Source organism: Leishmania major, chromosome 9 (assembly GCF_000002725.2).
Source record: "Leishmania major strain Friedlin complete genome, chromosome 9".
Lineage (NCBI taxonomy): Eukaryota > Euglenozoa > Kinetoplastea > Trypanosomatida > Trypanosomatidae > Leishmania > Leishmania major.
The window spans coordinates 386,654-411,500 of record NC_007250.2 but is presented as its reverse complement, the minus strand read 5'-3'; the positions used below and the strand labels follow the sequence as shown (position 1 = coordinate 411,500).

The 24,847-nt window shown below is 58.5% G+C and overlaps 3 protein-coding genes and 4 non-coding genes across 7 annotated transcripts; 3 read left to right on the top strand and 4 right to left on the bottom strand.

Moving 5' to 3' along the window:
* Positions 1–960: 960 nt before the first annotated feature.
* Positions 961–2,808, bottom strand: LMJF_09_1010 (conserved hypothetical protein; the record flags this gene model as incomplete). The annotated part of the gene is made up of 1 exon (XM_001681223.1): positions 961–2,808. One exon carries the CDS (start codon positions 2,806–2,808, stop codon positions 961–963), a length of 1,848 nt encoding a protein of 615 aa, XP_001681275.1.
* Positions 2,809–5,314: 2,506 nt separating this feature from the next.
* LMJF_09_TRNAPHE_01 lies at positions 5,315–5,387 on the top strand. Its single transcript has one exon. It is a non-coding gene; the product is annotated as a tRNA-Phe (tRNA).
* A 180-nt stretch (positions 5,388–5,567) lies between these two features.
* Positions 5,568–5,638, bottom strand: LMJF_09_TRNAHIS_01. Its single transcript has one exon. It is a non-coding gene; the product is annotated as a tRNA-His (tRNA).
* Positions 5,639–5,712: 74 nt separating this feature from the next.
* On the bottom strand, positions 5,713–5,831 carry LMJF_09_5SrRNA_02. The gene has a single exon (XR_002460092.1). It is a non-coding gene; the product is annotated as a 5S(M5) ribosomal RNA (ribosomal RNA).
* A 61-nt stretch (positions 5,832–5,892) lies between these two features.
* LMJF_09_TRNAVAL_01 lies at positions 5,893–5,965 on the bottom strand. Its single transcript has one exon. It is a non-coding gene; the product is annotated as a tRNA-Val (tRNA).
* Positions 5,966–6,471: 506 nt separating this feature from the next.
* On the top strand, positions 6,472–7,410 carry LMJF_09_1000 (conserved hypothetical protein; the record flags this gene model as incomplete). Its single annotated transcript, XM_001681222.1, has 1 exon — positions 6,472–7,410. One exon carries the CDS (start codon positions 6,472–6,474, stop codon positions 7,408–7,410), a length of 939 nt encoding a protein of 312 aa, XP_001681274.1.
* Positions 7,411–7,884: 474 nt separating this feature from the next.
* Positions 7,885–24,030, top strand: LMJF_09_0990 (conserved hypothetical protein; the record flags this gene model as incomplete). The annotated part of the gene is made up of 1 exon (XM_001681221.1): positions 7,885–24,030. One exon carries the CDS (start codon positions 7,885–7,887, stop codon positions 24,028–24,030), a length of 16,146 nt encoding a protein of 5,381 aa, XP_001681273.1.
* Positions 24,031–24,847: the final 817 nt, after the last annotated feature.

The following is a 24,847-nucleotide window of genomic DNA, read 5'->3' as shown; positions in this document are numbered from 1 at the left end:
CTGTGAGCGTGTTGACGCTGTGTGCATGCATGTGCGAGTCGATGCGTGGGCTCTCGCGTGTGTGTGTTTGTGTGAAAGAGTCGGTATCGTCGAAAAAAAAACTTGCGACGGAAAAGAAAGGGAAAACGTCGCTTAGGTGATTTAGTTGTTGGCTTCCCGTTTTTCTGCAAGTGTACTGAGGATACCTACTTGACTTCTATCTTATCGAGATATATAGATATATAAATATATATATTCATATATCTTTGTCTTTTCGCCGCAGGAGGGAGGAGGGGGAGGAGGGAGGGGGGACAGTGTTCTTGTGTTTCTTCACTTCAGCTAAACAACGACAAAAACGGCAGGAGAAATGTATGTGAACAAGTGGGGAGAAAATGGAGGGGCGTGTAAGAGAGGGGGCGGGAGAGGGAGAAACGAGATGCAGCATGGAAGAGAAGAACGGACGAACGGGAAGGCCTTAAACAAAAAAAAAGAAGGAATGCCACGATAAAGGAAAAGGAGACTTGGTGACATGAGTCAGTAAGCGAGGGGGAAGGGGAAGGGGAAGGGGGAAGAGGGACCAAACATGTGGCGAGCACAAGCAGAAAAGGAGGCCAAAGAAAAAGGCACAGCCCGCTTCCGCACGTGCGCACGCATGCACATGCACACAAGAGCCGGCGCAACAGCAAAGCGCGGAAGCTTGCGGCTTGCTCAACCAGGGGAATAACGCCACACAAATAAGCGTGGGACCGCACAGGACCACTGCTAAACGATCTTCTTCACGAAGCCCTCTCACACATGCGCAGCGGAGGCTCCGCCATAGCAAGTGTTCCTCTATATTCCGCCACTGTGTTCTCTTTTCTGCCATTTCAGCCGTGTGTGCTCCTCCTTTCGGTCACTCACTTCCCCTTCCCACTTCCTTGTGCAGCTTCTGCACGCCTTTCGTCTTCTTTTGCCCTCTACGCACCTTCATTGTACCTTCACCTACGCCGACTCGAGAAACTGGAAGGACTCGAGGAACGCCTCCATATCACGCTCGTACTTGCGCCACGTCCCCGTCGCGCTCTCCCAGCGCACAAGCGTTGTCGTACCATTGCGAACGAAAATGAAAACCTTGCCGACTACCTCCACCCTCTCTTTCGGCGACACCTCCTGCATCTCCTTGGACAGGAAGGTGAGGCACTCCTGCTCCTTCAACTGCACGACCTGGATCTTTGTGATGGTGCCGTTCGCGGCCTCCTCCCGTATGCGGGTCGTCCACTCCTCAATGCTACCCATGCAGTCAGGGTCCGTCTCTGGCTTGCCAATGCGGATGGTGACAGTCGGTCCGGTCTCCTCAGGCGACGCGGCCTTGGACGGGTCCGACGGAATACCCTGCGGCGCGTACACAACAGTGCCATTGCCCAACTTCGTTGAGACGACGCGGCTGGCACCGATCACGTCGAAGGTGTAGCCGTACTCTGTTGTGATGAAGGCTGCGCCGCACTTCGGCTTCGGCGGCTCAGCCGACGGTGTCACACTTTTCACGGCGCGCACCAGTGCTGCCTCGGAGAGGTACGAGATGGCCTTCTGCTGCGGGTGAACAACAAGGCAGTAGTCGTTGTAAGTGAACGTCTTCTTCTCCTGTGTGCCGTCAAAGGCAGAGCAAATCGTGACGCCATCCACTGTTTTCTCTTTGCGCTGCTTGTGCTCAGTCGCCGGGGCCTTGCTCACTTCGTAGAGGGTGATCTCCTCTTTCTTCACGGTGGAGGCGAGCTGAAACTGTGCGAGGTGGAGTGCAGCGTCGTCGCCAGCATCCGGGTACGACCAGCTCCATGTGGTATCGATATCCATGGAGACCTTGCCGGTGTGCACGCGAAAGAAGCCGAGGGAGCTGGAGTCCATCGGGGTGACCACGATATCGCGCGCCAGCTGCGTGAAGATCGGGCGGTACTGATTCATGATCTTCGGGTTGCACATAATCTGAAATACGTAGGCGACGCCGTTGCGCACCTCCAGCAGATTGATAACCGACAAGTCGAAAAACGGAGGCATGCTCTGGGAGTACTCCAGAATATGGCGAAACGAGCCCTCCTGCACGCTGCTATCCTTGCGAACGATCGGCTGCACAACACCACCTGTCATCATAAGCATCTGTTGCATCGATAAGTCCTTTGAACGGTCCTTGAACTCGACAAGGTTCAAGTTCTCGCCACGAATATCCTCTACGGAGAGAATAATCACCGGCACGGCGCCGGGCATTTCAGCGTTCGGAAAATGCTCGAACTCCGGGTTCCACACCGTCACCATCGCCACATTCGGGATCGGCGACAGCTCCTCCCGAACCTCCCAGCCCTCCGGCACCTTCATCGAAATACCAAGGTGCTCGAACGTCTTGCGATCAGCGGTATCCGCAGCTGCCACTTTGGTGGCTGTCCGCTTACTGGCCACCTTAGTCTCCTCCGCAGAAGCAGCCGGTCTCGTCGGTTCCAGCTCGTCCAACGCCTCCTCAAGAAGCGACGCCGCCGCGTCGGCAGCTGCAGGGACCTTGACGTCGGCGTGTGCCGAGGCATCCTTCTTCGCTGCCGCGGGCTGCGTCGTTGGTGCTGCCTTTGTCTTCTCTTGCGACGTAGTCGCCTCGGAGGCGGCAGCCTCGGAGGACCGCGCAGTATTTTTGGCTACCGAAAAGGTCTGCTTCGTTGACTGCGAAAGGCTGCTTAGCGGCGCACAGAAAGCGTCGTCATCGTTGTCCTCAGTGCTCTTCTTGTAGGAGCGCGTGATGGCAGCAGTGCCGATGAGGGCAGCTGTCGCGAGCACGGCGCCAGTGACGACAAGCACCTTATTCGACGGCATTTTATGCAGTGCAAAGGGACCTATTTTTTTTTTTTGAGTGTGAGCAATATCTCTCAAACAAGCCACAATGTCTAGCAATACTGGCTTGTGGTGATGGCGCGGTCGAAGAAAATGAGGGAAAAGATGTATTAACGGAAAGAGAAGTGGAGCCAATGCAAGAGAAGACGAAGCAAACGCAGAGGAAAGGGTAAATGAGGAAGCGAACAGAGTTTTATGTCAGTGAAGCATCTTCGCCAGCATTCATTCAATCCATTCTTTAAAACAGATTGCTTTGCACTAGTGCCTCTTCAGAGGCGTGAAATAACAATGCGTCTCATTTCTTTTTCTACCTGTGAGTAAGAATGCATAGAGCTGCCTTTCGGTGTTTTGAGTGGTAAACGAGCCTTGCCTGTGTTGTGCTCGAGCAGACGACTGACACTTCTTTCGTTGTTTGATTTTCGAGTATTGCCTTTTCGTTACAACGGGCTTTCACCTCTATGGTCAGGGGAAAAGAAAGCGTTCTTTTGCGTTTCTTTCATTTGTTTGCATCTCTCGCATCCGTGTGGAAGAAATCGCGTAGCAGGTTCCAGCCGCAGAGAACAAAGCATCACTGGCCGTCTTGCAATCTCGCTCAGCCGCGTAGTCAACGATGAAAATACCCGTTCTTTTGAGTAGAGAAAGGTGCACATAAGCGCCTTTTTTGAAGCTTCATTGGCACCGCCACACACACATACACGGCACCGCAACACACAAAGAGGACGTCACTCAAACACTCTTTGACGAACCATAATCTTTGCACGGCAGAGTGGGCATTCCGTCAAATTCGCTGCACAAGACATGCACACGCAAAAGTGTCCGCACGGCACTAAAACTGTGTCTTTCTTGTCATAACAAACGAGGCAGGAGTTCGGCAGCATGTCGCCCGTGACACTCTTGCTATCATAATCACTATTGTTGCTGTCAATGGCCGGCGAGTTCCCACAAATTCCTTGATCAATGTAAATTGGGCAGCGGCCACTTTTCTCTAGTGCCCTGCCTAGGCGTTCCACCGTGAAGCACAGGGACGAGGTGGATGGTTTCCATTCAGCTAGCTCTTTGCAAAAGCACAGTCCTGTAAAATCCACGTTTGGGTGATTGTTTACGATCTTCAGCACCGAGGTATTCACGGACTCCGGAATGTGTGAGGCTTCGCTAGTGCGCGTGTAGGCGAGGTAAATAAAGGGCGGTTCTGCGGGGAACTGATGCGAGATCCAAATTTGGATAGGGATAAGGAAGGACTGAGGGACAGGCTCACTAGCAGCGCTGTGCTCTCCAGCGTCACCCCTCGCTATCATCGGGAAGCTGACAGGAAGCCCTCCGTAGAGGCAAATTTTGGGCTGCTCGGTGCTGCCCCAGGTAGTGATCTTCTTAGAGAAGCAAAGTGAGTTGCAGACTGCGTCGATGTCCATCACAATGCGGCGGAGGACCTCAGGTCTATAGTGGCTGGTGCTGCTGAAAAAACGAACCACATCGTCGTTCATCTTTTCTCGGCTCCAGTGTAGCCGCGCATGAGCTGCCCAAGAAAGCACGAGTGAAAAGAACACGCAGAGAGAAGAGAGGGGAAGATCAAAGAAAAGTTCTTCGTTTGTGTACCGAACATGTCGTGCTTGTGGCAAAGCGTTTCGTGTGTCACGTTTTCGATGCGAGATACTCTCAAAGCAAGAGAAGCGAAAGCTGCTCCTCCTTGTATGGGGTAACTGCAAGCTGGAAAGCAATCCTCCTGCGGATGCACAGCTATTTTGCTCATGAGGACAAGCTCTGGATTTACTTTCCTTTGTTTATCGCTCAGGCGCACCCTGATGACGGGGGACGCTTCCCTCAATGCGCTGTATCTCGGGGTCCAGTGCCCCTATTACATGTGAGGAAGTTAAGCGGCCCCCCTACCCCCCTATCAATGCCGAATCACTTCTGGTTTAACCGGGTCAAGCACCTAAGGCGCAAAGAGGGGGGGGTCAGAGCGGTTCCACACGACAGATGTCAGCGTCCAGGTCCTGGATGGTGTTGCATCTTGGAAACAAGACGCGCAATAGAAAAGCAACAGGGCATCTTTGTACCCCTGGCTGAAAAACAAGCAAGCACGCCTTAAACACATTCCTCTGCACCGAGGAACATCCCTCGTTCACGGTGGCGGTAAAAGCCGCCTCGCTATCACTCGCTTGACAAAGCGCGGATCAGGGCAAACATAGATCACTCTCCACACAAGCGCTGTAACCAAGCGATGAGAAGCAGCTTCCCTCCGCCCATCTCCTCTCATTAACACCATGTCGCTTCAGTAGCCGGAAGACCCCCGTCACCTTGCAAGAAAAGTGTTTCTCAGCCTGGTGGTGCCTTTCATCCGCGCAAAGAGGGGCAAGCAACTCTCATGAAAGGAACAGAACCCGGATGTCCGGGATGAAAGCCAGTTGCACCAAGAGATTCTGCAGATCGAAGAAAACGGCTGAAGAAACAAGACATCCTGTAGGGTTGCTTGCATACCCAAAGCATCGCAGCCGCGATAGCTCAGTTGGGAGAGCGTCAGACTGAAGATCTGAAGGTCCCTGGTTCGATCCCGGGTCGCGGCATACCTTTTCTGTTCTTCGAACAAGTGCTTCACGAGGCCGACACGCACTCGCCTCACAGTGCATTTTGTCACAGCAGCGACGTTTTCACACGAAATACGTGGAAGGCCTCAGATTATTTTTGCGTTAGAAAGGCGTTCTTTCCCTTTCGGCCGCCGTGCTAAAGAACAGAAGAAAAAAGTGAGGGGAAACCGGGAATCGGACCCGGGTATTCAGAGCCACAATCTGATGTTCTGCCACTGAACTATTTCCCCACCGCAAACTGCCAGTTTTTCCCTCAAGCCAACGGCGAACTGCTTGTCAAAAAGTAAGGAAGATAAAAGGAAAAGAGTACGGCACTCAGGGTTCCCGAGTCATCACTGACCTCAGTACTAACCGAGCCTGTGAGTGCTTAACTTCACAAATCGGACGGGATATGGTGTTTTCACTCAAGTGTGGTCGTACTCGGGAGTGCGCCGGACTGTGATGGTGGGTGGGCGTGGGGCAGAGTTGCGGCCGGGGAAAAAGTTACGACGGGCGGGGATTGAACCCGCGATCTCTCGCGTGTGAGGCGAATGTCCTAACCACTAGACGACCATCGCATGTCGTGAGCCGCACAGAAGTTGCCAAATGCGATGAAGAATTGGGGTGGTCTGCTGCTCAGGGTGCCTCTTCCCCCCCCCCCCTTTCAAACGACATTAGATACGGCCCTTTTTTTCCTGCAGCAGAGATGACTGCCAGTGTCGATCGCTGCACTTCGATGCCGCGTACTGAAATCTGCACACATTACCGAATGTCGGCATGAAAGTAATCGTGGGTTCTGTTCTGACAAGAGCACCTGTTGTTCCGCTGCACCTCGGAAACGCGGCGCTTCTCCAAACAAACCTGAAATGTCGTGCCTCGCAGCAAAGCTGCTGGCTCGACCCGCAAGCCTGACGAAAGTCTCACCAAAGAAAAGAGCTGAGCAGCATGACCGCTTTTTGTCGTTTCAAACGAAAAAAATACCGTGCGCAAGGGTCGTTCATGAATGGAACTCACTTTCCGTGAACTGCTACCCCTTTTTTGCTTTCTTCTCTAACTGCCACAGCCTGCACCTACGTACCAGCAGATGAATGCTGTCAAGCTACCGGAGGAGTGGGAGACGCTGTGCAGCACCAACGACGCAGAGGTTATCCACGAGTGTATCAACGGTGTTTTTAGGCGACTCCTGGCCAACTTGCTCTTAGACTTTAACAATCCCAAGCTCCGCCAGGTAAAAAAGGACAACAAGGCCCTTCACCGCCTCACAGATTCACTACCAGCAGGCTTCATCGAATTTCTTTTCTCAAGCATTGGTTTTGTCGAACATGACGATGTTTTTATCTTTGAGGGGTCCCCGGAGTCACTAAAGCACGGCGATGCCGTCTTATCTTACATCGAGGACAGCTTTGGCAAGGAGAGGCTACAAGCTGCCGAATGTGAACTCCACCGCCTCAGGAACTTGGCGATCAAAAAAGCCGAAAATGGCCTCGCGCCAAGGGAAATGATGACTGCTACTGCACCGCTGCCAAGAACGCAACCTCTTCCACAGGAAGAAGACGCAAAGCGCCAAGCTCAGCACAGCGGAACTGAAAAAGATGTGGCGGAAGAACATGCAGTTAAGGAAACTGTGCGCAAGACGCTCCTCAACACCGGACGTGTACGAAACGGATTTTTTGAGGCACGTGACTTTAGTGTCCGCATCATGCAGCACGGTCGTGTCTACGCCTGCACAGAAAAGTGTCCTGATCACTGTGTTGAGGTGCATTGGCATCTTTTGACTGGGAGAAACATTCTGTATTCCCACCTCGCGCACCTTTCTGCTGATGGGACGCGGCTCCTGCACCTAGGCCCCGAGCACGGATATCAATATAACAGTCTCCCTGGGTCGGCGAACTTTGGCAAAATGATACATTTTAGCGAGAAGCTAATGGATGAAAATGGAAGGCTAGTACACATCAAAAATGACGACAAACCCGTGACTGCGTGCATTTACTGCGGCCGCGCGTTCGCCCAATTGTTACTGTAGACTACAACTGCATATATACGAAAGCAGGGCGAATGATCTTTGGGAGAAAAAGCAAAAGCACCTCTGCTTGCTTCAAGCAGCAACTTACTTGAAATGCGTGAGAGAATACTAAGGACTCGAGTGATTCTCAAAATTCCTCGAAATCGGAGAGAAAAATGATGTTCCCTTCCGTTTGTCGAGCAACCGCCCTGTGTACAACAAGCGCGCACGGGTGTGTGACTTTTTAGGACGCAAAAAATGATGAATTTCGTGCTGAACTCAACTCTTTTTTTTTTCGATTGCACCAGCTGCAACTTGCCTACTCCAAATATTGGTCTTTTTTTTGAGGGTTGGTCGGCTCCGTAGCATCACAGCAGTCAGCAAGGCGAGCTTTCTCTTCGAGTGGGCCGAAAGACAGCGCAATCCTTCGTTTTCATTTTCTCAAGCCAATATGATTCTGTAATTCACATACTCATCACAAGTGAAGAATGAGGTATGGTTTTCGCAGGCTATGTTGCTTTCATCTTATCCACATATCTGGGTAAATTCATCAAAAGACTCAACAAAGACTCTGTCAATGTCAGCCTGCTGAGGGGCTCCATTGAACTCAAGAAGCTTGAGCTATTGCCTGACTTGCTATATTCCTGTGAGCACCTGCAACTGGAAAGCGGTACGATAGGGAGCCTTAGCTTCAAGATACCATGGCATTCCCTTTACCGTAAAAGATGTGAAGTGGTTGTGCGAGATGTTTCCATTACAGTGGCACCCAAGCACCAGCGCAGTGATACTGCGACAGCGTTCTTTAGATCGAAGGAGGAGTTTCTTACCGCCGTGCGAGGAGCTCTCGCGGATGCAACGAAACACGAAAAAACACAAAAAGACTCTAAGAGCGGCTTCCTTTGTCGACTTCAGCAAACAATTCTCAAGAATCTAGCGTTTCGCCTGGAGAACCTCTCTTTTCAATTAGAGGACAAGACCGGCTGCTGGAAAGGTCAAACCGCCAGGGTTCAGGCGCGATTTGGTAGGCTGACGTGTGAGGCGACGGACTCAAATTACAAGCCCACCTTCGTTCAACCTGAGGATAGCATTGCGAATGAATCACTCTACCGCCTTGTCTCGTACGAAGGTGTCTCGGTGCGCCTGCTGTACTCATCCAAGGGCGAAGAGCTGCTTCAACGACGATCATCGCAATCGCAGAACTCGGAGAGTGTGGACTCTTTCATCGACGCTGAGGAAGTTTTGGTGTCCTCGGAAGGTGCTATGACCATTTACTTGCAAAAGCAGTCGGCCACCGTGCAAACAGAGCGGCGCGTGTTTGCTGCGCTCATGACCAGAAAGACAACCCTTCAGTGGAGCGCATCGTGCACCACGGCAATCGGCATTCTCCTGGAAAGCGTGAAGCAGGCCCCGCGTCGCGCCTTCTTTTGGAGCAATCGACCCGCTAGCCGCATTCGAGTCGGCGACCCGGCTGGAACGTCAAGGTGGTGGTTCTATGCGATTGGCAAAGTGGTCACGTATCAGAAAGCGAGGCGCGATCGCCGACGGTTCGACTGGGCAGTATATCAGCGGCGGAAGCTCTTCCTTGCCAGCCTTTTCACTTTTTGCCTGCAACTTCTGAAAGCACCTTGGATTCCCAGCGGTGAAGAACAGAGCTTGAGCGAGGACCAGCTAGTGCGCACCTCTGCGCAAGATGTCATGGCGTGCTGGAATGCGGCAAGAGAGTGCTTTGCACAGTTCCAGCGCACAAAAAGGCCGCCACAGGGTAGCGCGTACGAGCAGTACCTGCAGTATTTCTACTTAAACGAGCAGAAGTCACGTGAGGAGCCGCTTCTGGAGTCGAGTCCTTTAACAGCGCTGCCAGCTGAGATCGGACTCACCATTGAGTGCGCAGAACTCGCAGTTTCTCTTGACCAAAATCTGAGGGGCGTCACGAATCAGACGTACATCGGCATCACTGCGAGCAGAGACAAGCTATGCGTACAGCTCTCCGCCGCCACCGCTACCGTTGTCGCCGAGGTAGACGAAGATAAACCCGTTCTCGCTATCACTGGCGGCGACACCGCCGGTGTATGGCTTATGGCGTCAAAGGTGGGGCACTCCCCAGCCAGTGTTGAGCTCGTCATCGAAGAGATGGTAGTGTGCCTCGACCTATCTTTTCAAGAGCTTCTGGTTACTAAGGTGGCCTCATATACTGTCGCCGCAAGGCCATTCCTGAATCAGGACTTCTCGGATGTCTCGACTGCTGCGGTTCTGGTGGGGAACAAGGTGGACCACCTGGAGGTGAGAACGCAGCAGGAGCCGTTCTCATCATTTAGCATCATTGTGAAGTTCGTCACTGGGAAAGCTGACGGGGTATGGTTGCACGCGCAGTGCGCTCAGCTAGCTCTCGCGCTGAGCAGGCCACCGGCGGTTGAAATACAAGAAATTAGCGCTGTTGTCAATGATGCCACTCTTGTGCAGCTGAGCTCGGTTGCCGTGACCCCTGCCGTAGGCAGTGACGGCATTCACATTGAAGTAGTGACCGATAGCGCCAACATCTCCACCAACGTTGAGGGGTTCGAGTACGTGAAGCTGCTTCTTGGATTCATGAGGCAGCAATGGTCTAGCCGCACGAACAGCTTTGTGTCTGACCTGCAGGCTAGGAGCTCAGGTGACGCGAAACAGGATGCACTATCCAAGGAGAAGTCACAGGTAAATCTGGCACTGCGGTTTGAGTTCATCGAGTACGGCGCGCTGGCGCTAGAGGCGTTTTCCATCCGAACTACCTTCGGTGATGGATGGCACATTCACCTCAGCGCTGCCGGCGGGACAACGGAGGGGTGGTGCCACAGCATTTCACCGCGGCCGCAAGAGCCTTTCATTGACATTCATGTATGGGCAGGTGCCTTTTTGGTCTACTCGCCGTTTGCTGACAGCATTGAGGACAACGGCATCACCTTCACGTGCAATTTTAACCACGTGACCGTGTGCCTCGGCAACGATCTTATATCTAGTCTGGAGTCTCTTTACGACACCGTGATGATGATTCTTTACGACGATGAAGACCGCCATGTGTATCTGAGTGAGCGCGACAAGTACACAACTCCTCAAATCATCGGGCTCTTTACAGGCAGCCATATGATGCTTCTCTTGGATAGCAAAGGTGGCGACTTGACCTTGCTGCCGGGACACGCTGATACTGCAGTTGCTGCTGCTGCTGCCACGGCGGCGGCGCGCAGCGCTGACTATTGCCGCCCCGGAGCGACCCCACTACCAACGCCGCCACCGCTCACCGTGGAGCTTCTTGGCGAAGAATGCCTGCACGTCTCTCTGCAGCGGTACGGTGACAAACGCATGGATGTCCACGTCGTGCTCCAGAGCGGTGTGAATGCCTACCTCATCGGTGCACCGGCCCACATACCTCTTTTCGTGCCGCGAGACAGTATGCGCGCAGAGGTGGACCTTCATTTGTGTTCGCCAAGTGCCATGGACTTGCCCATTTTCCCGTACGGCCGGCTGAACGTCGTTGTGAAGCTGTCCAACGTGGCGACCGTCATGCATATTCCAACACTAACGGCCGTCTGGACGTACTTCGACACACCGTCGTTGCCACTGTGCCGCCTGCGTAACATCGGCTTGCGCCTCCACTTTTCCTCTCGCCCCAGCCACCCCGGTGCGACACTCGCGCCGCGGTCGCCTGCCTCCGCCTCCGTCGAGGCGGTTGGCGCGGCCGCCTTCGCCCACATCTCGCGCCCCTCAGAGGGTGGGGCGAGAAGCGCCTCTGCGCCGGTGTCCACGCTCGCCCAGTGTGACGTGTACTCGATGCCAGTATTTCCATCCGATATGCGCCTGAGCGTCGAGATCGCTGAATCGGAGCTGTACTATCCATGGGGCGAAGGCAGTGTGGCGCCGCTGTACCTGCACGCCGAGTTGCCAAACTGCGAAGTTGTCATGCTGAGCCGAGACGGATGTGTTGAGGTGACTGTACGAGGGTTTATGACAATGCCCCGCGTCAGACCCGCCCTGCACACCATCCCACGTGCGATGAGCGAGACGACAGCACAGTCCGCAGAGGCGAGTACCACGCGCACCGTCGCTGAAAGCAGTGGTGAACATGGGTCGTATAAGAAAGCACCGCCATCAAGAACGTCCGAAGAGCACGCCGCCATCACCACTGATGCTGCTGTCGATGGGGGCAGCACCGCGCGGCCCTGCAGCAGCCGAGGCACCAGCAGTACCGCGCAACAGACGAACCGAAGAGCGCGCACCGCGCATTCGCCTGCCGCCGCACAAGCTGCCTTTCCGAGCGAAGAGTACTTGGCAGCACCACAACACTGTGCATCACCGCCGCTGGCCTCGTCCCTCATCCAAGTGCACGTGGTGTACACAATAGACAGCCGCCCGCCGTTCTCTCCGGGAAACCCCGACGAGTCTCTGCGAGTCTCCCTGACTGCCACCGCTGTGCCCGGCATGGGCGCACTGCCGGGACCTTTGCACGCAAGCCTGCGCTCGCCGGCTGAGGTGGCAACGTGGCTGACCTTCTTCACATTTTTCGATCTCACCAACACGGTCTCGCTCTCCACGTCGAGCTGCGCGGCCACCGTGTCACCGACGTTTGTGTCAGCGGGGAACAAAAACAGTGGCGGTAGCGGTGGCAGCATGCCCACATCTGCGGCGCAGAGCCCGCGCCGCCTCATCATGAACGTACACACCTCTCCGATCGTGTTCCATCTGCCCTTCGCAGCGGCGGCAGCGGTGCTGTGGGAGGGCCTGGATTTTGTGGCCTCACCCGGCTACAGCGCGTTGCGTATACCGAAGCTGGATGTGTTGGTTCATGAGCAGCTGTGGTGCACCGCAGCGACAGGGGTAGCGGCGTCGGTGCAGCGGCTGGCGACGTTGCGCGACAACGGCTACGCTGTTCTGTCTCTTCGTAGCAGCAGTAGCGGCAGCATAGGGGAGGTGGATATGGCGCCTGCGATACTGTTCGAGTCGCACGCTACAGGGCCAACGGCGGCCGAGGTGCACCGGCGATTGGTGCTGCCCGCTATCGTAGGGCATCTTGCCCACGCCACCACTCTTGTGCAGCTACAGCAGTGCTCCACACTTGCAGCCGTGAGCGCAGTTTTTGCGGCTCGAAACGCGCAGACGGCCCTACTGAACGCTGTGATTGTGCAGGAGAGTCAGCGCAGAAAGCTGCGCTACGCGTGCTGCTGTGCCACATCCGCCGGCGGTCGTGGGAGCAGCGGTACAGACGCCGACGCGGAGGCGCAGCTGCTGCCCTTACTTTCCCCACCCTTGGCTATCCACATCCATAGCGGCTGCCTCACGTTTGAATGGATGAGTGGACTACAACAGGGCCTGCGAGCGGGCGTGACTGTGGCCTTCGCGAATGCGCGGTGCAACGATTACGATGCGCACAACCACCTCTCAGCCGCCCAGCCCACCGACGACAGCTGCGATACCACCGCACACTGTCCACAGCGCTTTCCTCTAGCGGTGACCATGCCGCTTATCATGGAGGTGGAGGCAGTAGAGGCATATGCTTGGTGGACCAACACAGAGAGCACCAGCACGGCCGAAGCCGCTGTCGGCGAAGAGGTCGCATCGCTCGAGGACCCGCAGTCGACGAGTAAGCAGCACCCCAGCGTGCCATTGGTAACAGCTTGCATGCCACTTCTACTTTATCCTGTTCAGGTACACACGCGCATCGACACCGCCGCGCAGGCGGCGGACACGGACACAGGGAAAGCCGCACGTGAGAGAGGTACCACCGCGGCTGCAGCCTCGGGCACCTGTTTATCTGTCCAGCAGGAGGACGCGCGAGTGGCGACAAGCGAAGAAGAGCTGAAGCTCGGCTCTGCTGTGAGCAGCGGCGACGACACCATCGGTACAGTTGCGCGCCGCTCGCAGTCGCTCTCCAGTGCGACGCTTCACACAATGCCGTCAACCCCCAGCGACAGAAGCAGTGTCACGGCGGCAGCGGTACCCACAGCTATCATGTACCCCATGCGTCCCGCGGAGGCACTGCGGACGTCTGTCTTCCTAGTGACTCCGATTCACGTCGTACTCAACAACTCTGCATACGTTGTGCTGAGCGAGATGCTGCTGCATAAAGTTCAGGGGACGAGTGCAGCGACAGCAGCGGGTGCTCAGGGTGCGGCGGCGGAAGCAACACCGCCTGTCTCGCAGGGCGTCGCGATCGTCAGTCAGTACTACCTCAAGCACTGTGTCGTGGAGCTTCCGACGGCAGCGCGAGGCAGTGCCGCAATATCCAGTGACTCAGCCTCCTCACCTTTCCCAACGCTTGCCTGCAGCAGAAGTGGGCCGAGCAGCTACACTAGGAGCGTTAGAAACAGTTTTGGCGGCAGTTCCGGCGGGCATGCGTCTTCGTTGCTGGTCAGAGCGCAGGCGGCGCGCGCGAAGACGATCTATGTGTTCCGTTACGACAGCGCACCGAAACAGCGTGTGTGGGTGGAGAGCCAATCTCAACCATCATGGCAACCCGACCAACAGCAGCCAAATGGCGACAACTCGGTCGAAAAAGGGGGAGAGCGTGGCCTGGAGCCGTCCCTTAACGGCGCGGCCGAGATCGCTGAAGTGGAAAAGCGTGGCGTGCCGATGAGTCACATCCCCCTCAGCTCGCCGTACGCGATGGACGGGATGCGGATGCTGGAAGCGCCGGCAGCGCACGATGGTCCCGCCAACCTACGAGGTGGAAGGGTTCATGCAGGTCATTCGAGGTTGTCATCGCCGTCGATGGTGCAAGAGGAAAAGCGCCGAGAGCCTCATCGGCGCCCTCGCCCGTCTACGCAGGTCACAAGGGTCGTTTCAACGTTGGGGCCACAGGATGCCACGCAGCCTCGTTTGCCGATGCGCATGACTGTTGCGGAGGTATGTCTTAGGCTTGTCTACTACCGCGATGTCGAAACAGTCGCCGCCGCAGTCTCCGAGGAGCGCCGTTTCTGGCAGCGATACGCGGCGGTCCATGCCTCAGCGCGACGCGCAGCAGCGGCAAGTCCTGCGCCAGCTACTACGACCGAAGCGCCGTGTCTCATGACGTTCCTCGCCGCCAGCGTTGCACCTCTGCGATCACTCCACCCAGCCAGCACGAACAGCAGCACCGCACGAAGCCGCATAAGCAGAAATGCCAGCCCACTGAAGCGCAGTCGTACTCCTCTGCGCTGGGGCCAAGCGCCAGCGTCACCGGCATCTGCTCATCAGCTGCTGCTTGCTCCCACCGCCATGCTCGAGGAGGCGTGTGTGGATGCTTTGTGTGTACGGCTAAGTGGCATCATCGTGTCCCGTTTCACCGACGCGAGATCTGTCCAGCTTGAGTCGTGCGTGTGCACCTCAGTGAAGAGTCCCAGTCGGCCGCTCCTCTCCACGACTCAGGTGGAGCTGTACGTACCGTCCTCCGCTGTCGCATACCCGTCGGCAGGGGAAGCTGCGACGACGGTGACACGAGACCTTCAAGGAGCTACGTGGGTGACGGAGGTCCTGCGAGACATGGAGACTGCGCCCGAGGCAGAGAGTGTCGGTGCATCTCCAACGATGTCGCCAAAAGACACGAACGCCATCGCTGCACCATCGGCGCCGGTGTTGCCGCAGCCGAAGCCTTCTGACCCGACAAGACAGGCAATAAGGAGTCACTCGGCCGACTCGCCATCATCGGCAGCAGCCCCTACTGCAGCCTCGACAAGCGTCAATGGCTGGAACTGCAACGGCGATGGGGCCCATAGGCAGGCAATTGTGATGCAAACCGATGTGGGGTGCCGCCTAGAGACGTTGACTATCGACCTCAGCGCAGCCGCGTTGCGTGCTTGGTTAAGCTGCCTCGTAGAGCAGCCGGTCGCTGCGCTGCGGGCCGCTACAGAAGAGGAGAAGCGCGCGGAGCCTGTAGCCGACAGGTCCCAGCGCGCCGTCGTCGTGGCCACGACGACGACACCAATTCTGTCGCCCGTGCAGTGGAAGCCTGGTCAAGGTCTGCGCGTGCACGAGATTCGCGAGGCCTTCTGGAACCTCGAGCACGACATCACCCTCTCCCGCGATGGCCTCGTTCTTGTATTCTCCAGTCAAGAAACAAATCTACTGACGGTGTACCTCAACGGTCACGACATCACGCTTGACCCCTCGCTGCTGCACCGCCCGGCAGGGCTGCAGCGGGTGGTGATGATCGTGCAGGGCGGACTCACCGTTCGCTTTGTTGGCAGCGGCCGTGTGCGGCTCCCGCTTGCGCTGTGGAGCTCATCCCTGGTCGAGACGACGGCGAACGTTGGTCTGGAAACGGCGCTACTGCCCTTCATGGCGATTGGCGAGGGGAGCTACCTAGAATGCGCCCAGGTGCGGCTGGGCTTTACGGAGCCCTCGGCAGAGAGTTCAGCGGGGGGTGGCAACGGTCGTGAACCGACGGCTTCATCCCAAAGGCCTGTGCCCGACTCGTTAGCCTTCATCTCGAAAGCCTTGGCAGGGGTCAAAGCCGAGGAGGGAAGCAAGGATGCAAGCGTGGATGCGTCGCCACTACCGCCTCCGTCGTCTCATGCAGGCCCACACCAGTCGCAGCTTGTGCACCGCAATATACATCTTTACGTGCCGCACATCTCAGTCATCATCGAGCCGCGACGAGAGTCCCGGCAGCTGCACATCCGTACAGCGGTGGAGTCGTGGATGAGCCTCTGCAACGGGCGACTGCTGCGCGACGACGTGCGATGCACCGGATTCATGGTACTCTCGGAGTCCGTCTACGACGCGGCCACGACGACGGCGCGCACGACGGTGCTGGCACCTGTTAACGTGAGCGTGTGCAGCAGAAACGGGCGTCATCACGCTGTCTCGCTGGGGCCGGTGCAGGTGGACCTTGGTCGCGCAGACCTACTGATCATATCTACTTACGCTGGAGAGCTGCAGGCTCTTCGGTTGTATGCCAAGCACCTGACCCACAGCAAGGTAGAACGGGCGTTCCTCGAAGTCGTAGAGGCCACCTTAGCATGGAAAGCCTCAGCGGCTACCACGAATAACACCGGTGTGCACGGCGAGGAGGATGAGCACGACAGTGAGTTGTACGACGACGCTGACTCCAGCGACACGAGCGAAGAGAAGAAGGGGAATGAAGAGAGGCGTAGCAGTGGTCCTCGTGGAGGTGCTGCGCGCGAACAAAGTGTGGCGGCAGTCCCGCCGTCGAGAACCGACTTCGCTCACGCCAACCATGCCAGCGACGCCTCCGGGGAGGCCGCAAGTACAGCAGCAGTACGAGAAGGGGCGATGTCCATCGACCGGCCGTTGTCATCGTCGACAGGACCACGCAGAGAGAGCCATAGACAGCCATCGCGCCCCGCCACCATGCAGGGCTCTGCAACACGCAGAACTGGCACGACGAAGACGCTCCTGCGCCAGGCTGTTGCAGGAAGCGAGGTGCAGGAAGAGGTGCGTTCACACGTTTGTGCGGAGGACGACCAGACGTGCTGCGTACCCACTGTCGACGTGCGACGGCAGCAGCAGCAGCAACAGCAGCGTAGGCGCCAGCGGCTTCTTCGGCGGCGGCAGTCCCGTGGGTTCTCCTGGGTGGTATTTACTTTCTCCGTCGAGGTCATTTTCAGCGACCACCGCTACCCACTCATGCAGGTGTGCGTACAGGACGTTATGGTACGTCGCACATCCTCCTCGGCCCTCGCCTCCACCTCCCTGGTGCGGTGTCAAAGGGCGAGCGTGCGGGTCCACGGGCGTGGTCGCTGGGACGTGCTACTGAAGCCGAGCGCGGCACTGACGTGGTCGCTCACGCAAACGGTGTCGCGCCACAGCAGTAACCGGCACGTCTCCTTAGTGGTGGAAGGGGTCCATTGGCGATGCTCGCACCTTATCGTGGCAAAGCTGCTCTACATGAATCGCCAATTCAGCACCCTGGTGGCGAGCCTGAGGCGGCGCCTGACCATGGCGGCCGCTGCAGGGGGAGAGGCAAGCAGTGCGGCAGCACCGGCATCGGTCGCCGACGTGGCAATGACGCCTGCTGTGACGAAATTCAGAGGCGAAGACGACTCAGGAAGGGATACCAGCAGCAACACCACAGCGGACAGCGCCTCTGTTAGCACAGATGGTGACGACAGCAGCGACAGCGGGGACAGTAAAAGGAGCAGCAGTAGTAGCCGGCAAAGCAATGCCAGCACCGAAACCTTCTCGGACGCGAGCTCTCAGCGTCGACGACGGCAGCTTCGACAGGATGCAGCGGCGATGGGGGCCGGTGGCCAGAGCGCTGACTCTTCTCTGACAATGGAGGCGACACCATCATCATCATCGTTTGCCGCTTCCTCCTCCGTCGCGGTGAACGAAGTCCCTATCACTGCCGTCACTACCGCCGCCGACCGACTCGCGGCGACGATGCGGTCGTCTCAGCGTGGCGGCCACAGCAGGCCATCTATGACCGCAGGTGCGGGAGCACCCGCGTCGACTGTAGCCGTCTCCCCGGGGATGGCGACCCACCGCCTACTAAACAGTTTCAGCCACACCCTCTTTGCTGGCATCTGTGAGTGCGTGGCGGCGACGACGGTGTCGGCGACGGCAACGCCCGACGTGCTGAGTGCAGCAGCCAGATCGGCAGACTCTTCATCATTGCAGCCCACAGCAGAACCAGCAGTGCCGATGTTGTGGCGCTGCAACGAGCTCTACTGGCTGCCACCAGCCTCCACTACCGACATCTTCATCTCGTACCGCCGCGCCCACTCGCTGATGCTGACCTTCTTCACAGCCGAGTGCGTCGAGTGGGACGGCGTGAACTGTGTCTGGACACTGAATGCCAAGGGCGAGACAGCGCTGGCAGCAAGGGCAATCGTTAGCACCGCCAAGCCGTCACCAACGGTGCCTCCTCTGAGGCAGCAACAGCAGCTGGACACCTCCCGCGGCACTGTCTCTGCCGCGACAACGAACTGGTTCGCCTTCACGTCCCTGCAGTACGGCATGGCGAGGGCTTTGACCATATGCACCACCGCATCTAGAGGTGCGGTGGCCGCACCAGCATCCACACCCGCCACGGCGACAGGAATCAGTGAGTATGGCGGCGGCAATGGGAGTGGAGGTGGCTGCAAGGTGCTTGCCTACTCGTTAGCGCTGACCTGTGTAGACCCAGAGGAAGAGGCAGACACGTCACGCTACCCCATCGTGGTCGCCAGCGGAGAAAGCGACGACGATGGGTTGACGCCTGTCCCGCATCAGCAGCAGCAACGCCAAAGACATGCTCGTCGTCGGTCCTTCACCGCGTCCTCGGCCGACGCCTCCGCACCGCTCTCCCGCAGCGCGTCGTCCATGTGCGTGGGCTCGCTAAAGAAGGGCGGGGCGCTGCTGTGCGGCAGCACCTCAAAGGGCGCCGCTCTTCGAATGGCACGGGGGAGCAGCAGCAGCAGGGCCGATGCAAGTGACCTCACTTCCAACAACTTCGTACCTGCTCAGCGTGTAGAGCCGTTGCTGCACCGATCCCACGGCTGTTACGATCGCCTGCAGATGGCACAGTGTGGCGCCGCTTCAACCCACTCCCTCCCGGATCAGCGACGAAGCAGCGCTACGATATCGACGACGACAGACAACCAGAAACCCGCTGCCCAACGGAGAGGACGGCCGCACAGCCGCAGCCCCGGCCGTGTCCCGCCAGCGGTGCACCGGAGGTACCTGCAGCCGCCGTATCACGTCAAAACAGCAAGCACTCCAGTGCCTTCATGGCAAGATACTGAGGGAGGTGGCGGGGACCTTCTCGTCGTGCGCCTGCAAGCACGAAGCTCTCTCTTCAACGAAACCGGCTGCACGCTGCAGCTGCTGTCTTCGCTGCAACTGCTCACGGCGCTCAACTCGGTCGATGACGCCCCATCCTTGCCTACGACACTAACGACGGTGCCACCAGGCTGGCAGCTGCCGTTGAATGAAGAAGACGTGCACAACGAGGTGGTGCTGCGTGTGTGTTGCCCCTCGACCCGGTGGATGCCGTCGCCGGCAGCACTGAGTGCCACCACGGCCTCCCCTACCCGCGTGACGGTCTCCGGGCACACGGCAGGTGTAGCGGAGACGATGGACGACGCTACGGCGCACCTGGGCTGGTATGAGACGCGCACCGTACTGGGGCAACTCCAAAGTGGTCGCTTTCTCTCCTTTAGGCGCGTCGATGTAGCGGGTGACGCAGTCGGTCCACCCGTAGACGTAGCAGGTGCGGCAACAGCGAACGACTCGGCGAGTTCCTTGCACAGATGCGCCACTAGTAGCCGCCCTCGTGGCGATCATGATGAGCGGCTGCTCATACTGTTTGTTATCCATACGTATTCCGCGGACGGGTTGATGCAGCATATCTCCCTATACCCCCGCCTCACGCTTATCAACCACCTCGGCCTCACCGCGCGGGTGGTGGTGTTTCAGCAGGACCCGCTTGCCGGCCCACAGACCCCAGATGAGGCCACGCTGATCGCAAAATGGACGGCGCCACGTGTCGGACGTGGGCTTCACGATCAAGAACGTTTTTACCGCAGCCTTGTCGCACTCGGCATCCACGATGCTCTTCCCCATCAGCATGCCCTCCCGCTCCACCTCTGCACGTACGGCAGCAATCTCATCCTGGGCCTGTCGTTCACCCAGAGCACTGGCGACGCCTTCTTCACGGCGGACCTTCGCCCAGTCGTCACACACCTGCGCGATGCCGTGGATCGCCACCCGCGTCTGCTGCAACTGCGTGACAGCCACGGGCGGGCCTTCTACGTGCAAGTGAGCGTGATGTCCCGCACGGTGGTGCTGTCAGTGGCGTTGTGGGTGTACAACCTGACCGAGTACCCGCTGCTCATGAGCGACGGCTTTCTGCAGCGCCGCCTCTGCCCGGGGCAGAACAGCACCAGCGGCATCATCCCGTCGCAGGGGGAGCCGTTCCTGATTGGCTGCCAACTCGCTGACTTCACGCAGGGTTTCTTTGCGATCGGGATGGACGGCGGCTGGTCCAGTGCCGTGCCCATCGATGTCGGCTCCAGTGGCGTGTTCGTCTCCGTCTTGTCGCAGCTCGGTATCGCACGCAGCTGCAACTACTCGATTCTCTTTCCGAACGCGCAGGAGGGGCGGCCCATGGTCATCCAAATCACGCCGCGGTGGGTCTTCTACAACAACACGCCCAAACAGCTGCGACTTCAATTTCAGTTTCCTGGACTGGAAACGGCAATGCAGCAGGCAGAGAAGCGGCGACGACGGTTGCGGATGCGGGAGATGGACGCCACAGCAGCAGAAAACGACATCGAGGCCGCCGCAGTGCCTGCCGGGGATGCTGGTGCGGCCCTGCAGGGGGCGCGGCACCGACTTCTCCTGAAGGCGGACGACACCGTCGGCGCCCTCAACTCCATCGCAGCAGTGCAGCTGAACCCCGGCGACTACCACGTGAGCTGCATTGGTCCAATTGAAGGGAACCAATTCCGAGTGCAAGAGGTGTTGCAAGGGATACTGCCCACCATTGCGTCCATCGACGCCGCAGGGCGTGTCGGACATCGCGACGTATCGTCCTACTATGAGTCGCAGTACACCCCGTACATGGATGTCGACCGCCCAGGGGAAGCGACGTTCAACCTGTGGGCAGCGCCTCGCGCGCTGGGGAAGCAGTTGGCCGTAAACTACGGCAGTGACTTGATCGTGCAGTGGCCGTCGGCGCCGCACCCGACAGAGCTGGAGCCGCATGACATGTACTCGGCCGACGCCGTCATCACGGAACGCATTGCCGTGGCGGTGCAGAGCGCGGACAATGTGCTGGCGGTGCTTCTACAGCCGATTCAGGGAACGAAGATCCTCTTACAGAACCGCACGCAGTCGCACACCGTCATGGCGCGACAGCTGGGCAGCAGCCGCCGCAACTGCATCCCGCCTCGCCAGAATCGATTTTTCCTCTGGGAAGACGCGCGTCAGGAGCACACCATCCGCGTGCACCTTCTTGGCTACAAGGGCCGGTGGTTTGATGTGGACTTCAGCGCCGGCGAGTGCCAGGTGACGCGCCACGTCGATACCGAGGCCGCGGCCGCCGCTGAGGCGCTCGACCATGCACGCCGGCTACACCCGCACCCGACACAGGTGAAGCTGGAGGCGGAGCTGCACGGACGGACGGCAGCAGCAGCGGACTTCTCATTCCATGTGCGCGGCTACACAAACACTGAGAAGACGCGCGTCACGATCCTGGTGACAGAGGCCCCTGTGCCGGTCTACGCTGCCATCGACTCGTGGCGCACTTCGCAAGCCGTGTCGCTACGGATGACGATGGTGCAGCTGAGCTGGACACAAGAGATGAGCACATACGTGGCGACCGCGGCAAAGTTCGCGACGCCGTTCGCGATCGATGACGGTGATGATGGGGTGGTCGACAACGGTGCATCTGGTGTGGCGATCACGCCCGCCGAGGACACGGATCGTGGCGGCGATACCGCGGCGGCCGCGCTGCCATCCAGCGTAGAGAATGCAGCCCTCTTCTCCATCATCCTGGAGGGGGTGCAGCTGGAGCGTCTCGCCACGGAGGACAACGAAAACTTCTACCTCGCCGTGCACCAAATGCAGTGGGTAGATGAAAAGCAGAAGGCCGTATTTGTCTACCGGGCGCGCCCTCGCCTCCCGCCGGCCATGGCCACGCTGCAAGCTGCAGACGCAGCACAAAGCAGCGCAGGTGCAGCGGCGGCGATGCTGCGAACACCACGGCTCTCCTCCGCCTCCCCATCTTCTCTATCCTCGCCCTCACGTGCGAAGCCGAACCCGAGCGACCGCACTGGTAGCCTCACCAGGCGACGGCAGCTACATCGCGCCGGCTCGCCTGCCGTCGGCACAGCTGCAGCTGGTGCAAAGAGCCGTGACGCCAGTAGTGGCGGATATGGTGCGCTATTGGAGCCCATCACTGCCACCGCCAACCGCCTGCTCAGCACCGCTCTCGGGCGCAGCGACGCGTTTCTCCTCTGCATGGAGAAGCAGAACGATCTGGAGCTCAGCTACAGCCTCATCAAGTACGCTGATGGTGTGACGCGCTACACAGAGCTGCGCAACGTCCTGACCCCTCTCGTCGTAGTGCTAACCGACTTTTGGGTGGTGGATATGATCCAGGAGGTGCGTCGGCTGCGATTGCTGCTTGGTCTTCACAAGCAGTCGGTTGCCTCACAGACCACCACGACGTCGCCGCTGGTGTTGACGGTCTCCTCGCTCCGGCAGCAGCAACGGTCAACGTGGCGTTCCTTCGGAGACGAGGACACAGGCAGCGGTGTGATGGTTGTGGTGCCTGGCAAACAGGCGTTTTCCGACCCTTGTGCACGCCCCCCCTCATGGCGGCTGGGGCAACGCAGCGGCAGTGTGATCGTGGTGGACGGCGACACGGAGGCAGAGGTCCTGCCGTCCGAACAACCGACCCTTGCAGCCCAAATGGTCCCTCGGCACCGGTCCCCAAGCAAACGCACCAGCAGCGAAGACGCCGTGCGGCAGCGGCGGCCCGGACAACAAACCAACCCGCTGTCGCGAAGGGGCAGTCAAGGCAGAAACCGCGACGGCGACAAGAGCAGCGTGACGGCGACATCGTCCGTGCACACAAGACGCACTGGCAGTAGTCACACGCACAATAGTAAGGCGGGCAAGATGCGCAGCGCCACGAGGCGCTTGGTGACAACTACCCCAGCCTCCCCACGCCGCTACGGCCCGTCATGTGCCGCGATCGCGGCCACCGCCGTCACAGTGCCACCGCAGCAGCAGTACCAGCAGGGAGGCGGCAACACTGCAGGCTTTCTTTCGCAGGCCTTCTTCCTTCAACAACTCGTTCAGGAAGTGCGCACACGCCTGGAGCAGCGAGGGACGGATGTGATGGCCGGGTCGGTGGCCGCCCTCGCCACCCGAGGAGAAAAGCAGCTGCAGTCTGGTAGTGGAAAACTGTTGCTCCTGCCCGGAGGAATCGCCGGTGCAGGCCCCGAGGTGCAACACCGACAGCTGCTACGCGGAACCGCCTCGGCTGCTGTGCGCCATTACCAAAGCGCGATGCACCGCGGTGTTCCCGGCGATGGTCTTGTAGGGGCCACGACCGTGGACGCAGACGGGAACCGCGCGGTGGCTGACGTGGGGGGCAGCGGTGCCAGGGCTGCAGGCGATGGAGGAGTTGGCCGCGTCAGCACAGCCTCGTTCATGTTCATCGAGCGACTGGAGGTGCAGCGCGTGACGCTGTACGTCACCTTTGTTCGCCACAGCCCCGACCCACTGCGACCGTTGCTCGGCGCCTATGCATGGATGCTACCCAGTCAGCTATGTCAGCGTGAATTCTACCTCCCCGCTTGGACGCTGACGCGGCAGGTGGAAACGCCCGCGTCGCTGCGAGCGCGTCTTGTGCGGTGGGGGATGCACAGCTTGCGCGAGCAGTGGACCAAGGTGACGAAGCTCGGTACGCTGCTGGACGCGCTGAAGTTTTGGCAGCATAGGACGCTGCTTCTGCACGGTGCTCCACGGCCCTTGACGCTCTCCCGCGTGCAGAAGCAGCAGCAGCAGCAGCAGAAGAGGGGTGGCGGCGGTGGGCAGCCACTCGCTACCTTCGCCCCATGCGTATCATCGGGTGAAGAAGAGCACGATGAGAACACGGACGATGACGGCGGCAACGCGGATCCACAACGGGGCGGTGCGCAAGTGAAGAGCACCGTCGCTCCCATGGAGCAGCGGCTATGACGGCCGCAGAAGGCGTAGCGGGCAAGGGATGAAAGTATGGTTAACCCATCCTCTTGAAGGGTCTCTGTGGGTTTGTCTCTCTTTGTAGGCCATTGCCGTGTCATCAGCCAAGTGTTGTGTCAGCTTCAGCCCACTCCCACTCTCCAACACACGGGCAACGACTGCATCACGCCTTGGAGGCCTCCTTGCGCTGCTCAGCATCTTGCACATGCACCAGACATACACACACACACACATGTTTGGATCTGAGAGCTACATTGGCGATGTCACGCGAGCGTGTAAGGGGGCTGCTGTACGTAACCACCTCAAATGTGCAACACACAGAAATGATGGCACACGTGACCCTCTACGCGCGCTGCGACGGGCGGGGATGAAATCCGTAAAAGTGCGCCGCATCTCTTCGCCGTATCCACGGCACCTCACCCCTCGGAGGTGGTGGGGTGGGGCCTCGCGCACGTGGTATGGCGCCTGTCGCTCTCCACCCCCCACCCCGCCCCTCTCCCTCTCTTTCCTCCTCCACAACATCTGTTTTCGCCTACGCACTCGCCCTCCCCTCACCCCCAACACACACACACACACACACACACTAATGCACCTGCATCCGCTACTCATCCGCGTACACACGTGCATTCATCCATGCCACACGCACAACACACCCTCTGCGCATCTATCCCTCTCGATGCACACATGGGTATGATGCCTCCCTCCCCCTCGCCCTACAGTTCCACCAATTTTGTCCGTTGTTCAGGCCACTGATATCGACTCCATTTGTTGGGGGGGGGGACTATCACCACCACAACGCAAAGTTCATTAGTCG